The 16,282-nt window shown below is 35.9% G+C and overlaps 1 protein-coding gene across 1 annotated transcript in view; it reads right to left on the bottom strand.

The window, feature by feature from the left end:
* Positions 1 to 16,282, bottom strand: part of KIF21A (kinesin family member 21A) — a 149,426-nt gene that overhangs the window by 12,200 nt on the left and 120,944 nt on the right. The window contains exons 29-33 of the mRNA XM_044915437.1: positions 15,342 to 15,470; positions 13,224 to 13,262; positions 12,530 to 12,544; positions 8,567 to 8,703; positions 6,218 to 6,398 (exon numbers count right to left, since the gene is read on the bottom strand). Coding sequence (XP_044771372.1) covers positions 6,218 to 6,398; positions 8,567 to 8,703; positions 12,530 to 12,544; positions 13,224 to 13,262; positions 15,342 to 15,470 — 501 coding nt within the window. The remainder of the gene's footprint in view (positions 1 to 6,217; positions 6,399 to 8,566; positions 8,704 to 12,529; positions 12,545 to 13,223; positions 13,263 to 15,341; positions 15,471 to 16,282) is intronic.

The following is a 16,282-nucleotide window of genomic DNA, read 5'->3' as shown; positions in this document are numbered from 1 at the left end:
TATTCCATTGTATATATGGACCACATCTTCTTTATCCACTCATCTGTCAATGGACATCTCAATTCTTTCCATAGTTTGGCTATTGTGGACATTGCTGGTATAAACATTGGAGTGCATGTACCCCTTCAGATCATTACATTTTGGGCTAAATACCTAGTAGTGCAATTGCTGGGTCATAGGGTAGCTCTATTTTTAACTTCCTGAGGAATCTCCATACTGTTTTCTAGAGTGGCTGCACCAGCTTGCATTCCCACCAACAGTGTAAGAGGGTACCCCTTTCTCCACACCCCCGCCAACATTTGTTGTTTCCTGATTTGTTAATTTTAGCCATTCTGACTGGTGTGAGGTGGTATCTTATTGTGGTTTTGATTTGTATTTCCCTGATGCCAAGGGATATTGAGCATTTTTTCCTGTTTGTTGGCCATTTGTATGTCTTCTTTGCAGAAATATTTGTTCATATCTTCTGCCCATTTCTTGACAGGATTATTGGTTTTGGAGGTGTTGAGTTGGTAAGTTCTTTATAAATCTTGGATATTAGCCTTTATCTGATATGTCATTTGCTAATATCTTCTCTTTCTGTACATTGCCTTTTAGTTTTGTTGACTCCTTCCTTTGCTGTGCAGAAGCTTTTTATCTTGATGAAGTCTGAATAGTTCATTTTTGTTTTTGTTTCCCTTGCCTTTGGAGACGAATCTAGCAAGAAGTTGCTGCAGCTGAGGTCACAGGTTGCTGTCTATGTTCTACTCTAGGATTTTGATGGATTTCTGTCTCACATTTAGATCTTTCATCCACTTTGAGTTTGTGTATGATGTAAGAGAATGGTCCAGTTTCATTCTTCTGTATGTGGCTGTCCAATTTTCCCAACACCATTTGTTGAAGATACTGTTCTTTTTCTATTGGATATTCTTTCCTGCTTTGTCAAAAATTAGTTGACATTGAGTTAAGGGTCCATTTCTGGGTTCACTGTTCTGTTCCATTAATCTATGTGTCTGTTTTTGTGCCAGTACCATACTGTCTTGATGATCACAGCTTTGTAATATAGCTTGAAGTCAGGCATTGTGATGCCCCCAGGTTTGGTTTTCTTTTTCAACATTCCTCTGGCTATTCAGGGTCTTTTCTGGTTCCATACAAATTTTAGGATTATTTGTTCCAGCCCTGTGAAAAATGTCAATGGTATTTTGATAGGGATTGCATTAAATGTGTAGATTTTCTGAGTAGCATAGAAATTTTAACAATATTTATTCATCCAATGCACGAGCATTGAATGTTTTTCCATTTCTTTGTGTCTTCCTCAATTTCTTTCACAAGTGTCTGTAGTTTTTAGAGTACAGATCCCTTACCTCTTTGGTTAGGTTTATTCCCAGGTATCTTACGATTTTTGGTGAAATTATAAATGGGATTGATTCCTTAATTTTTCTTTCTTCTTTTGCATTGTTAGTGTATAGAAATGCAACTAATTTCCGTGCATTGATTTTATATACTGCCACATTGCTGAATTCCTGTATGAGTTCTAGCAATTTTGGGGTGGAGTATGTTGGGTTTTCCACATAAAGTATCATGCCATCTGTGAAGAGTGAGAGTTTGACTTCTTCTTTGCCGATTTGGATGCCTTTTATTTCTTTTTGTTGTCTGATTGCTGAGACTAGGACTTCTAGTACTATGTTGAACAACAGTGGTGAGAGTGGACATCCCTATCGTGTTCCTGACGTTAAGGGAAAAGCTCTCAGTTTTTCCCCTTTGAGAATGATATTCGCTATAGGCTTTTCATAGATGGCTTTTATGATATTGAGGTATGTTCCTTCTATCCCTATACTTTGAAGAGTTTTAATCAAGAAAGAATGCTTTTTCTGCATCAATTGAGAGGATCACATGGTTCTTGTCTTTTCTTTTACTAATGTGATCTATCGTGTTGATTGATTTGCGAATGTTGAACCACCCTTGCATCCCAGAAATAAATCCCAATTGGTCATGGTGAAGAATCCTCTTAATGTACTGTTGGATCCTATTGGCTAGTATCTTTGTATTTTGGCATCTATATTCATCAGGGATATTGGTCTGTAACTCTCCTTTTTGGTGGGGTCTTTGTACGGTTTTGAGATTAAGATAATGCTGGCCTCATAGAACAAGTTTGGAAGTTTTCCTTCCATTTCTATTTTTTGAAACAGCTTCAGAAGAACAGGTATTAATTCTTCTTTAAATGTTTGGTAGAATTCCTCTGGGAAGCCATCCAGCCCTGGACTCTTGTTTGTTGGGAGATTTTTGATTACTACTTCAATTCTTTGCTGGTTATGGGTCTGTTCAGGTTTTTTATTTCTTCCTGCTACAATTTTGGTAGTTTATAAGTTTCTAGGAATGCATCCATTTCTTCCAGATTGCCTAATTTGTTGGCATATAGTTGCTCATAATATGTTCTTTGTATTTCCTTGGTGTTGGTCATTATCTCTCCTCTTTCATTCATGATTTTATTAATTTGAGTCCTTTCTCTTTTCTTTTTGATAAGTCTGGCTAGGGGTTTATTGATCTTATTAATCCTTTCAAAGAACCAGCTTCTAGTTTCATTGATCTGTTCTACTGTTCTTTTGTTTTCCATTTCATTGGTTTCTGCTCTAATCTTTATTATTTCTTTTCTCCTGCTTGGTTTGGGCTCTGTTTGCTGTTCTCTCTCCAGCTCCTTTAGGTGGAGGGTTATGTTGTGTATTTGAGACCTTTCTTGTTTCTTGAGAAAGGCTTGTATTGCTATGTACTTCCCTCTTAGGACTGCCTTTGCTGCATCCCAAAGGTTTTGAACAGTTGTGTTTTCATTTTCATTTGTTTCCATGAATTTTTTAATTCTTCTTTAATTTTCTGGTTGACCCATTCATTCTTTAGTAGGATGCTCTTTAACCTCCAAGTATTTTAGTTCCTTCCAAGTTTCCTCTTGTGATTGAGTTCAAGTTTCAAAGCACTGTGGTCTGAAAATATGCAGGGAATGATCCCAATCTTTTGGTACTGGTTGAGACCTGATTTGTAACCCAGTATGTGATCTATTCTGGAGAATGTTCCATGGGCACTAGAGAAGAATGTGCATTCTGTTGCTTTAGGATGGAATGCTCTAAACATATCTGTGAAGTCCATCTGGTCCTGTGTGTCATTCAAAGCCCTTGCTTCCTTGTTGATCTTCTGCTTAGGTGATCTGTCTATTGCTGTGATTGGGCTGTTTAAAGTCCCCTACTATTATTCTATTATTAATTATCCATGGGTTTCTTTAATTTTTTTATTGGTTTATATAATTGGCTGCTCCCAAGTTAGGAGCATAAATACTTATAATTGCTAGATTTTCTTGTTGGATAGACCCTTTAAGTATGATATATTGTCCTCTTCATCCCTTACTACAGTCTTTGGTTTAAAATCTAATTTGTCTGATATAAGGATTGCTACCCCAGCTTTCTTTTGATGTCCATTAACATGATAGATGGTTCTCCACCCCCTCATTTTCAGTCTGGAGGTGTCTTTGGGTCTAAAATGTGTCTCTTGTAGACTGCATATTGATGGGTCTTGCTTTTTTATCCAATCTGATACCCTGTGTCTTTTGATTAGAGCCTTTAGTCCATTTACATTCAGAGTAACTATTGAAAGATATGAATTTAGTGCCATTGTATTACCTGTAAAATCATTGTTTCTGTGTATTGTTTCTGTTCCTTTCAGATCTATGTTACTTTTGGGCTCTCTCTTTGTTTACAGGATTCCCTTTAATATTTCCTGCAGGGCTGGTTTAGTGACCACAAATTCTTTTAGTTTCTGTTTGTCCTAGAAGCTCTTTATCTCTCCTTCCATTCTGAGTGACAGTCTTGCTGGATAAAGTATTCTTGGCTGCATGTTTTTCTCATTTAGTACCCTCAGTATATCATGCCAGCCCTTTCTGGCCTGCCAGGTCTCTGTGAATAGGTCTTCTACCCTTGTAGGTCTAATGTTCCTACCCTTGTAGGTCAAGGACTTCTTGTCTCAAGCTGCTTTCAGGATTTTCTCTTTGTCTCTGAAATTTGCAAGCTTCACTATTATATGTCGGGCTGTTGACCTAATTTTATTGATTTTGAGGGGGGTTCTCTGTGCCTCCTGGACTTGAATGCCTGTTTCCTTCCCCAGATTAGGGAAGTTCTCAGCCGTAGCTCAAATATACCTTCTGCCCCCCCTTTCCTCTTCTTCTGGGACCCCAATAATTCTAATATTGTTTCACTTTATGGTTTCACTGATCTCTGGAATCCTCCCCTCATAGTCCAGTAATTGTTTATCTCTCTTTTGCTCAGTTTCCTTATTCTCCATAATTTTATCTTCTATATCACTTATTCTCTCTTCTGCCTCATTTATCCTAGCAGTAAGAGCCTCCATTGTTGATTGCATCTCTGCAATACGCTTTTTGATTTCAACCTGGTTAGATCTTAGTTCTTTTATTTCTCCAGAAAGGGATTCTCTAGTGTTTTCTATACTTTTTCCAAGCCTAGCTAGTATCTTTATAATCATTGTTCTGAATTCTAGCTCCAAGATTTCACTAATATCCATATTTATTAAGTCTCTAGCATTGAGTACTGCCTCTTGTTCTTTTTTCTGGGAATTTTTCCTTCTGGTCATTTTGTCCAGAGAAGAGATGAACGAGAGAACAAAAAAGAAAAAATAAAAATATCAACACCAACCCCAGCAAAATATACACTAGACAAATCAGAAAAGATCAGAAACCAAAAAAGAAAAATAAAGGGAAAAAAGAATATAATCAGGTAGACAGAACAGAGTGATACACTTGGCCTGGGGGTATTTTGGTCTATTTGTTAGAAGATACTTGATCCCAATATTGTAAAGAAAAACATATATATATATATATATATATATATATATATATATACACACACAAAAATAAAATTGAACACAGTGAAAGAAAGCCAAAAATGAAGACTATATCAATAAAATGTAAATGTAAAAATGAAAATTTAAAAAAGACTTTAAAAAAGAGTTGGTAAAATAAGAAACTAGTTGAAAAGGGAAAAAAGAAAAAGAGAAAGAAAACTTTAGACTGTAAAACTAAAGAATCATGAGAAAAGACCTCGAATTCTATATACTATTTTCCCCTAGCACTGGAGTTTTTCAGTTCTGTGTGATCCATAAACTTGTTTTTAGCGTGATGTTCCTGCTGGTCTTCTGAGGGAGGGGCCTGCTGCACTGACTCTCAGGTGTCTTTGCCTGGGCAGAGTTGCACCACGCTGGCCAGGGTTCCAGGCTCAGTGTAAGTTGCTTCAGGCTGCTCTATGTGGCTTTTGTTCCCTGACAGCTTTCCACACCACTTTAGAGTATGAAAATTAAAATGGCAGCATCCCGATCTCCAGCCCTGGAGCTGAAAGTTCACGGCCCCCACTCTTCAGTGAACCCTCAGGGAAAAGCAGTCAATCACTTTTTTGTGTATCAAACTCTGCAGACTTCTGCGGTGCGCACCCTCCCAGATCCTCCCAGGGGAAGAAGTAGGGTCACCCAAGTTCTGCCATTTGCAGGTCCCCTGCTAGGAGAGCAGTTGCCCGATTGTGCCATGGTTCATAGTTTATGGCAAACTGAGCAGAGAGCCCACTCCCGGGCTTGCCCACCGTTGCTGGCTTCCCTGCTCCAGTGCTTGGGAACTCTGCCAGCTCAGGCACACCTGCTCTTTCTGTGACCCCAGGGATCCTGAGACCACACTCTTCACCACCTGAGCACCTTTCAAGCCGAGATGTCCATCACGGGAGCAGACTTCTAAAAGTTCCGACTTTGTGCGCTCTGTAGCTGGCTTATGGAGGCTCTCTCCCACCATGGTTTATCTTAGGATATATCCCCTCAGATTCATTTCTCCACACCTCCTACCTTGCAAAAAGTGGTTGCTTTTCTATTTGTAGAATTGCAGCAATTCTTTTCTTAGATCTCAGGTTGAATTCACAGGTGTTCAGAATGATTTGATAGATAACTAGCTGAATTCAAGGGACCAGATGAAACAAGGTCCCTTACTCTTTTGCCATCTTCCCTCCTTCTTGCATTTCTACCAGGCTCTTATATTACATTTTCTCAGTAGGTTTTCCCCCTTATATTATCTACATTCTTACTTTAACATCCTTTCAGAAGCAGACAGGTATAAATAAATAAAAATACATTCACAGTCCTATCTTTTCATATATGTTGTACATAAGAACTATTTGCCCCTTATGCTATTTGTCTTTAAATTACTTACGTCAGCGTTCGAATGCACTTTGCCGAATCTCTGATATCCCACACCTTAATATAAGATGTAGACACAGTGAAGACCAAACTTGTATAATTACAGTATTTTACAGATACGACATTGTTGGGATGACCCCCCAATGACATAATCTCCTGCCCAGTCACCAGATTCCATACTTTACAAGTACGATCTACAACAAATAAGAAAAGGAAAATAGTGTCAATATGAGCTACATTAGGTTCTCTTAACAATAAAAATGATCTAAACCGTTTTTCTCCTATGAGAATGAAATGAAATAAGAAAAAAGTAATTATTCCACTAACCTGAAACAGACATCCTACCTCCATCCTTGACCTTCTGCTTCAGGTTCAAGGGCAAAGTACATATAAAGGATTGGAGGAAAGCCAGGTATGTCTGGTGTATGTATTATGAGGTATTAAAAAAATAATTATATAAAATTTTGTAATAGTCCTATCACAAGAATCTTGCCTCATATTGCCCCTGAATTTAAAATGGCATTCCCAAATCAGCCACTTCAAAATATTCTGCTTTGTTCACTCCTACCTCCTCAAAGCACTCCACACTCATAAACACATACACCTTTCTTTTCTAAGTGTCACTGATTGATGGACTTTATTTTTGACCACAAAACATAATTATAAACTAATTATTTTGTTTTTCTGACATGTCAAATATGTAATTATTCTGGAGATAAATTTAATTTGAATTAGAAAAGTACATTTTCACAGAGTAGATTAATTGGATAATGGTTTGTCATTCACAATTTGTAAGTTCTAGCTAGACTGGTATACTTCCTTAGATACAGTGAGCAATAAATGCTTGTTGATTAAACTGAGTCCTGTAATGTCCCTAAATGCTAAAAAACTTTTACTAGCTTCCCAAATTCCTGTACATGCCTCCTTCTTACCTTTCTAGCCCTACTGCCCATCACTTCCCTTACAATTACAGTTGACACTTGAACAATAAGGGTTTGAATGGGTCCATTTATATGCAAATTTTTGATAAATACAGTACAGTAGTACAGTACTAAAAATGTATTCTTCTTCCTTATGATTTTCTTAGTAACATTTTTTTCTCCAGCTTACTTTATTATAAGAACACAGTATATAATACATATAACATACAAAATATGTGTTAATCGATTATTTATGTTACTGGTAAGGCTATTAGTAGTTCAATTTTGGGGGAAATCTATTAGTAGTTCAGTTTTGGAGGAGTCAAAAATTATATGCAGATTTTCTTTTTTTTAAAGATTTTATTTATTTATTCGACAGAGAGAGAGTACAAAGCAGGGGCGCAGCAGGGAGAGGGAGAAGCAGGCTCCTGCTGAGCAGAGAGCCCGACACGGGGCTTGATCCCAGGACCCTGGGATCATGACCTGAGCCAAAGGCAGACGTTTAACTAACTGAGCCATCTAGGCACCCCTATACGCAGATTTGACTATGTCAGCACCCCTAACCCCCAATTTGTTCAAGGTCAACTGTATTCTACTTTTCAACCCAATTAGATTTAGTTTCCAAACATACCCCACTTTTAGCTCTATGTCTCTGCTTATGTTGTTCTATAATCTTGGTTGTCAATTGTTACCTGTCAATATCCAAACCATCCTGTAAGGTTCATCCTAAATGCCTCCGTGTCAAAGCCTTCCTTATTTCTCACAGGTTGGCATAACCTCTCCCTTTTCTGAAAACCCAAAACACTTAGTCCTTAACTCTTCAGAGCATTTATAGTTGATTTCTAGGTGCCTGCAACTGTACCAAAGGGGTTAAGAGTGCAGGTTTAGAGATGAGTAGACATGAGTTTCCAATTGTGGTTCTTCCACTTACTACTAAATTTATCTGCAAAAATTATTCATTTCTTGAATCCTCAGTTTCTTCATCTGTAAAATTAGGATGTAACATGTATCTCACTGGGGTTACCATAAGAATTAAATGAGATGTAATTTGGATAGTATTTAGCATAGTCTCTGACATATAGTTAAGTGCTCAAGAAATGGTGGTTACTACATCTTATTCTCTTTACCACAGTGTACATCATAATGACCTTTCGTCAATTTTTATATAACCTGTATTGCTAAGCTCAGGGCCTTTTGCATGCATTAAGTGCTCAGTTACTGAAGGGAAATGTATCCTCTCAACATTCTATTCATATAACATCAACAGAGGTCTTACTTTCTTTCCAACTATGCAATGATTTTATATAATTCAGGAGTTGAACCAGATTATCTCTCAGGTTCTTATGGGTCTTAAGCAGTTTGACTGTTTTTTAAAGCCTGTTAAAAATGTTATCATTTTTTAAAAAATCTGTTAACTATCCACATGAAACAACTACTGGCACCTTTTGATCCAGTGAAGAGGAGATCATCAGTAGAATCCACACAGAGCACAGCTTTTGTGTGCCCTTCAGCTATGTGAATACACTGCAGTGGAGAAGTTCTGATTCCTTTTGAAGCAGGAAATGGGTTGATTATGCCCCTGAGATGGGGGGAAAAAACAAGATTTATTTCAGTAGCTATATCATGGGACTAATTTTATTTTCCCCCTGACTTTAAGAAGTCTTTCTAAGTAATTAATAATAAAATTCAGACTGCTCCCTTGTCTCTTTTTAAAGGAAAAGGACACAGAGACAAAATGTGAATTAGTAATAGTAGTGATGGGGTACATCAACTAATTAGGCATCAGCCAGCAGGTGCATTCTACAAAGAACAAAGCATATAGTACATTGGATCTTCTTACTAACAAGATCTTCTCCAAAGTTTAATTAAGCAATATTGGGAGGTGTTTGATTATACTAAATTCTGACAAATAAGAAAGGATATATGATGGACAACTGGAAGGTGTGACTCTCTGTCAGGCTGGAATGTGACTCTAGGTCAAAAAGAACATTCTGGGGAAAGTATAACACATATCACCCAAAATACTGAAAAAACAAATTCCAAATGAATTTGAAAAAAGATAGGAATGATCACATACACAGAAATTCTAAAGGGAGAATAGCCCCAAACTATCAAAAAATTAAAGAAAAAAACTCTAACAGTCTGAAAGATTTTAAAAAGGAATGAGACTTTAAAAGTACAATGAGGCTCCTAGGGAGCTTTCTCAAGTTTAATATTTCTAGACATTCTGCTTTATGCCAGTAGACTACATACTATGGAAATATAAAGGAGTTTAAGATAGGATTTGAATTGAAATAGTTGTGTTGAGAAGACTAAGTCAATGTATCTTTGCTCACAGAAGGAAGAAAAGTTACCATGTTGGAATATGTTCATAATATAAGATAGATGGCAATAATATCAAAACAAATAATAGGGATAAAATAAAACTGTTTACATCTTGGGGGTGGGGGAGGCGCAGAGGGAGAGGGAGAATCTTAAGCAGGCTCCATGCCCTGTGCAGAGCCCAATGTGGGACTCAATCTCACAACGCTGAGATCATGACCTGAGCCGAAATCAAGAGTTGGACGCTTAACCGACTGAGCCACCCAGGGCCCTTCTATCTTCTTAATGAAAAAGAACAATATTCAAGATGCAATGGGCAGAAATGATTAAGAAGAAATGTAAATCCCAGATAAGTTAGAATTGACAATAGAGAGTTATCCAATGGATTCAAGTATTTCTGTTTTTAAGTCATTATATCACAGGGTTTTAAAAGAATACACCATTGTGGAGGTAAAAATCACTGTTGGTACACTAAGATTGATAAAGGGGACAAAACATGGAGACCCAAATTTCAAAAAGCAGGGGGGAAATAGTGGATTTCAGAAATTACAGATGGGTAAAACTTCTTGTTGAGTCTCACAAAGGAAAATATTAAACAAATCATTATAAACACTTAAAAATAAATGCTCATCAGTAAGAGATAACACTAATCTCACAGGGGAAGTTCTTTGTAGGCTTAATAGCAAATTAGGGGAATGTCGTATTCACAGTACATGTTGATTCCAAAAAGATCTATACAGTAAGATTTTCAAATGATATCCTTGTGGATATGGTAGGTAAGTACAGAACTGTTATAGTAAGGTAGTTCCATCCAATGTTCCTGTCAATTTGGAAGGACATCTTCAATATCTAGTCAATGTTTCCTTAGCACTGAAGACAGAGATGGCATATTTATTAAACTGATATATTGAAGAGTTAGATACTGTATTGTATTGCCTAGGAAAACGACAAACGAAATTTATTTACTTTAAGTACCTACTTAACACTAAAATAATCACTGGATGCAATTTAAAGATAAAATTTAAGTAGAAGATAGAACAGAATGTTCCAAGTAGGAAAAGACTTAATAGTAGCTTAGATTTAGAGGTTCTTGGGTGGTTCAGCTGGTTAAGCATTTACCTTTGGCTCAGGTCATGATCCCAGGGTTCTGGGATCGAGCCCCACATCGGGCTCTGTGCTCAGCCCAGAGTCTGCTTCTCCCTCTCCCTCAGCCCCTCCTCCCTACTTGTGTGCTCTCTCTCTCTCTCTCAAATAAATAAATAAAATCTTAAAAAAAAATAGTAGCCTAGATTTAAAAAGCTAAAGATGTCATTATGCTAAGTAAAATAAGACAGAGAAAGATAAATGCTATATGATCTCCCTTATACGTGCAATCTAAAAAATATGTATTAAAAAATAAAAAAAGCTAACAGATACAGAGAAGAGACTGGTAATTGCCAGAGGTGGGGGGGTAGGGGATAGGAGAAATGACTGAATTGTTCCCTGGGTTTATTTAGTTTAAATAAATTGAAATAAATAAATAAATAAATACATAAATAGCTAAAGAGATTTTTTAATTGAATAGAAGATCAATGAATCAACAATTTATGGTTCCTCTACCAACACTTTCAAATAACTTGTTCAATAGTAAATATATATTTTTTATATTTATTTATATATTATTATGTTATATATGTTATATGTATAACATATATAATATTGATATATATTATATTGTTATATATTATATATATAAGTATATAAATAAATATAAATAAATAGTAAATAGTAAATATTTCAGGAGAAAGAATGTAATAGAGCTACTATATTCTGCCAAGGCCACATCTGGAAGGAGGTTGAGTTCTAGATGTTAGATTTTAGGAACACTGAAAAATTGGAGACTTTCCAAAGCAGAGGAAGCAGAACGATGGATCTATAGGCTATATCATATAAGGAGGAGATGATGAAACTAGACCTACTGAGCTGAAAAGAAAATATTCATTGGAGAGAGGATACAAGAGCAGGTTAAGGGCTGAATATTTAAAGAGCTGACATTTACACACAGACAGAGGTCTGTGGATTAATTCAATTAATTAATCCCAGAAGATTAATTCTGGCAGAGCTCAAGAGGGCTGATGAATAGAAATGTAAATTTAAGCTCAGGACCAAAAAAACAAACAAACTTTATTTTTAGGGTCTAGTTCAAATGATTTCAAAAAGTGAAAGTTGTTCCTCATCACTAGAAATGACACCAGAAATTATTATCACTGGATATATAATTATAATTATAAAGTCCAAAGCGTATTTGCATACATGTGTCAATGTGAGATTCATGAAATTCATGCTCAGTAACTTGTTTGTAATCTAAGAAGTTAACCAAATTAAAACTGAAATGGAAGCCAAACCTCCCCAAAAGTCTGAATCTCCATTTTGAAATCCTTTTGATGTGAGGTTACATCTATGAACTGAAGCCATAGAATTAGAACTATAGCTTCAAATGTTCAAGAGGGTGACCTAACGCACAGTCAACTGCTACTGGTATCTCTCAAACAGAAAATAGGCATGTATATTCCAACAAGCTGATCATAAAGAAAAAAAATCACGTTAATAGCCTAAGACATAACAGTCTGTCATGGTAAAGGTTGAAATATTACCAAAGTGAATATTTGCCTCCAGTGACTTATGTATGGCACTGCCACGGTGAGAAGCCTCTTTTTCATTTTTATGTTTTAATATCATTGATTATTCAGACTTCTGAAGAAAAATAATCTCAACATTAAATACAGCATTTTACTAAGATACTGAAAAAGACTCTCCAGTCACAACATTAGGACTAATATTTTATAGAGATTACCTTACACCAAAGATAATTTTTAAAATCAGAAATTGAAAACATACATCCATGGTATTTCTTTCACTATTAAAATTAATCTATTCACATTCTGAAATATAGAAATCAACCTAAAAATAGTTTAAGTTAAGGTCAAATATTGCAAAGTTGTACAACAAACCGGCCTGAAGGAAAAAAAAAATGCTTATTTTTGTTCCATGCAAATCAGTAAAATCTTGTAATACTATAAATGAGATTAATTTCCTCTGCCTACCTTCTGGAGGATCTACTGATGATCAGCAAAATGGCCATAACAGGGGAAACAAGTGCAAAAAGAGAGGAGACAAAATGATAAGTGGAAAGAGGAAATGATAGAAAGAGAGAAATTAAGGGTCCAAAAAAAAAAAAAAACCCATAACATGAAAAAATTCAACATTGTTATTTTTAAAACAGCATCTATCAGAAGAAAATATTTATTATTTTAGAAAAACTCCTTTGCTTTCTATTTCTTCTTATATTTTAGGTATCATAGTATCTTTTCCCCTCCTAGCATATCTTTTTTTCAGGTTTTCACAAAACCTTCCATAAACTTTTTACTTATCATCACTAAACCAACCAAAAAAAAAAACTTATTTACCTCCCACACTTTGAAGGACTGAAAACATTTAATCACTGAGGAACAATGAAATCAATATTCATAGAACTTAATTTCTTTCAAATAAAAGATTTATAGACAGAAAACAAACATCCCAACTTCCTGTGTTATTATACAAAAAAAAAAAAGTTTGCCACTGCTTTGTCTAAAAGGTATGACAAAAACATATTAAAATTAATATGTTTAAAAATATTAGTGTGTTTATATGGTTTATAACAAGTTATGCATACAAAAGTGAGATATGCCTATAGTTTCTAGGAAGGCATCTTAGAACATCAACGAAATGCCAGAATGTAGGAAAGATAGAAAGTACCTGTGTACCTCCGACAGAGAGGAATCACTTTCATCAGACCTACAGTGAAAGAGTTAGAATTATGAGGAGAAAGTACACAGAGGTCAATAGGTGGACACTGAGATTGAACTGAAAATCAACAGTATGAATAATAGAAATATAGCAAACATTTCCTTTATAGTGAATGCCCTGCTTTTCTATTTGCACTGAATATCTGCAAATTCAATGTACAGCTACATCTAGTAACATATTTTATTCTTATGTTTTCTCCTAAGACTTTGAGGCAAAACTTTCTATTACTGATCTACAGAAAACCTATCAATCCTCACTTCTAAAGTTTGGGCCCTAAAGAGGAAATATATCGAGTAAGTAAAATACATCACTTCAAGATTCTTCCTATTTAATTTGATTAGTACTAGAAATTTTTTCTCATTTAAACAGCTATTAATGAATTTTATCCATCTTGATAATTACTTTGGATTTAGATTCTAATGTTTGCATGCAAAGCAAATTACCCAAAAAGCAATAACCTTTGATTTTAATTTATCTCAAAAACATGGAGGTCTCCTGATGAGGGAATCCCTCAGTAATAGAGGACTTTAGTAGGATTTTAAAAATAGGTGAGCCACTCCTATCAGTCCTACCCTGAAACCTGCAAGACTGGCAATAAGTCTGGTTATCGTGAAAATCTATCAATTTGTTGTTTGGGAAGAAGGAGGACAGAGTGAATGCTGATGTGGAAAATAAGCAGAAACAATGTGTGGGATCTGCTTCTAGCTGAGATGTTCTAGTATCAAAAAAGAGTCCGAAAGAAAAATGATTCAAAAGGTAGGTGAGTCTTTGAAAGTGTAGTCAGTTATTCTGAGTTTTAGCTTATAGAGATGATGACAGAGTCAAATTATTGGTAGCTTATAAAATATGTCTGTAGAAAATATAAAACTATGACTACGATTGTCAAGATTATCAAGACTGACAGAAAATCTTATGCCTGTGAATGTAAGGCAGACAAAATTTAATAATTCTTCATATCATTAGTGAAAACAGACTTCTCAAAGACATTCCTAATGTTCTACTCTTTTCTCAATTAAATGGGAGCTATGACTTAATAATGTTAAAAGAGTTGTTTTTCAATAAACACATGATATTTATCTGTCTAGATCATTTTAAAGGACATGTCATCTACTGATTAAACTATATTAAAATCTAATCAAGAAATTTATCCATAAATTAGGCAGATTAAAAATTCTTTCAAAATGTGTGCTTCTCTAAGTCTACAGAGCCATCTAGCATGATCTCAACACGCCAGACAGATCTTAAACAGCATCCTATAAATCTCAGAAGTTGTTGATCTACACAGGGAGATTATAGCATAGAAAACAAATAACAGGGATGGGAGACTGGATATGAAGTACATACATCCACAATGTTACATTCAAAATCAAAGCAGATAAGTCAGAGTTAATAAATATCTTACAGCAGCATTGTTAGTACTGAATTCTTGCAAGAGAGATTCTGGCTCAATGTGGGAATACTTTTTCACTTCAAATTTAATGCAAATTGTATTTCTCACACCCCTCTAACTTCTCTTCCTCCACAACCCACCTTCAGTCCTAACCCCCTCCACATATAAAGGAACTGTCTTTTATTATTTTATTTTATTACTAAAGTTTTGTGATAGATTTGTGTCAAACAACCAAATGGTAACATGTTACACATATGACAATGGTCTTTGTAAACTGTTATATGCATGGAAGGTAAAGTATTTGCCTCTTTTCAACTCAGGCGACATGGATTAGAGGCTTTTGTGGGCTCAGAGAAGCTGAAGAATCCCAAGAAACGTAAACTTCAAGTGGCCTCAAAGATATTTCAATTCTAGTTTACTTAGAAAAGGCAAGACAAATGCTGAAAGTATAGCAATGCAAATCTACAACAGGGAATAATGTTCAGCAGGAAAATAATTTTCTCTCATCTTTTCTATATGGTTCATTTCCCATTGGAAAAACATATCAAATATGACAAGAGTTCACAAGTCAGACTTCATCTCCCACACAAAGAGATGGCTAAATGTTTTCTACAGACCATATTGAAAGGCTCAGAACACTGTAATAAACAGAGGGACTCTTTTCCATAAAGACTTACTTATCCTGCTGAACGGATGTGTTTCCCTGAGAAACAGTAAGACGGTTAAAAACATTCAGTTCATTACGGGGCCGGCTTGGTGGGGAAGAAGGAGGTGAAAGACTAGCCTCTGAGGTTCCAGAATCTGAGCTACAAGAAAAAAAGAACATTAAAATAGGTGGCTTTAATTGGTTATGATTTGTTAGGAATGTTATAAGAAACATGCTTTTTTAAAAAAGCTTTTCATTAGAGAATTCCTTCCATCGTTCCTCTCTTCCTTTTTTGTAAGATAAAATACACTCTGAACAGGGGCGCCTGGGTGGCTCAGTCGGTTAAGCGGCTGCCTTCGGCTCAGGTCATGATCCTAGGGTCCTGGGATCAAGCCCCGCATCGGGCTCCCTGCTCGGCAGAGAGCCTGCTTCTCCCTCTCCCTCTGTCTGCCGCTCTGCCTACTTGTGCTCTCTCTCTATCTCTGTTAAATAAATAAAATTAAAAAAAAAAAAATACACTCTGAACAATTTAACTAAAAAAAAAAAAAAAAAAAACCTTGGGCGCCTGGGTGGCTCAGTTGGTTAAGCGACTGCCTTCGGCTCAGGTCATGGTCCTGAAGTCCCTGGATCGAGTCCCGCATCGGGCTCCCTGCTCAGCGGGGAGTCTGCTTCTCCCTCTGACCCTCCCCCCTCTCATGTGCTCTTTCTCATTCTGTCTCTCTCAAATAAATAAAATCTTTAAAAAAAAAAAAAAAACCTTTTTCACTGGATTTTGTTACATTGCCCACAAGATGGCACTAAAGAAAATGTTCAGTCTGCTGAAATCTAAAGTCATTACAAATAAAGGAAGCCAAATTTATTTTAGAGTTAAAACCAAGCTACTCACTTGACAGATGGGGAAAGAGAGCCAGAGTGTTTAAGAGCAATTTGCTTTTTCAACGATTCACTTACTTTTATTTTTATATTACTTAT

This window comes from Neomonachus schauinslandi, chromosome 5 (assembly GCF_002201575.2).
Source record: "Neomonachus schauinslandi chromosome 5, ASM220157v2, whole genome shotgun sequence".
NCBI lineage: Eukaryota > Metazoa > Chordata > Mammalia > Carnivora > Phocidae > Neomonachus > Neomonachus schauinslandi.
The sequence above is the reverse complement of the archived record's forward strand: the minus strand, read 5'-3'. Positions and strand labels throughout refer to the sequence as shown.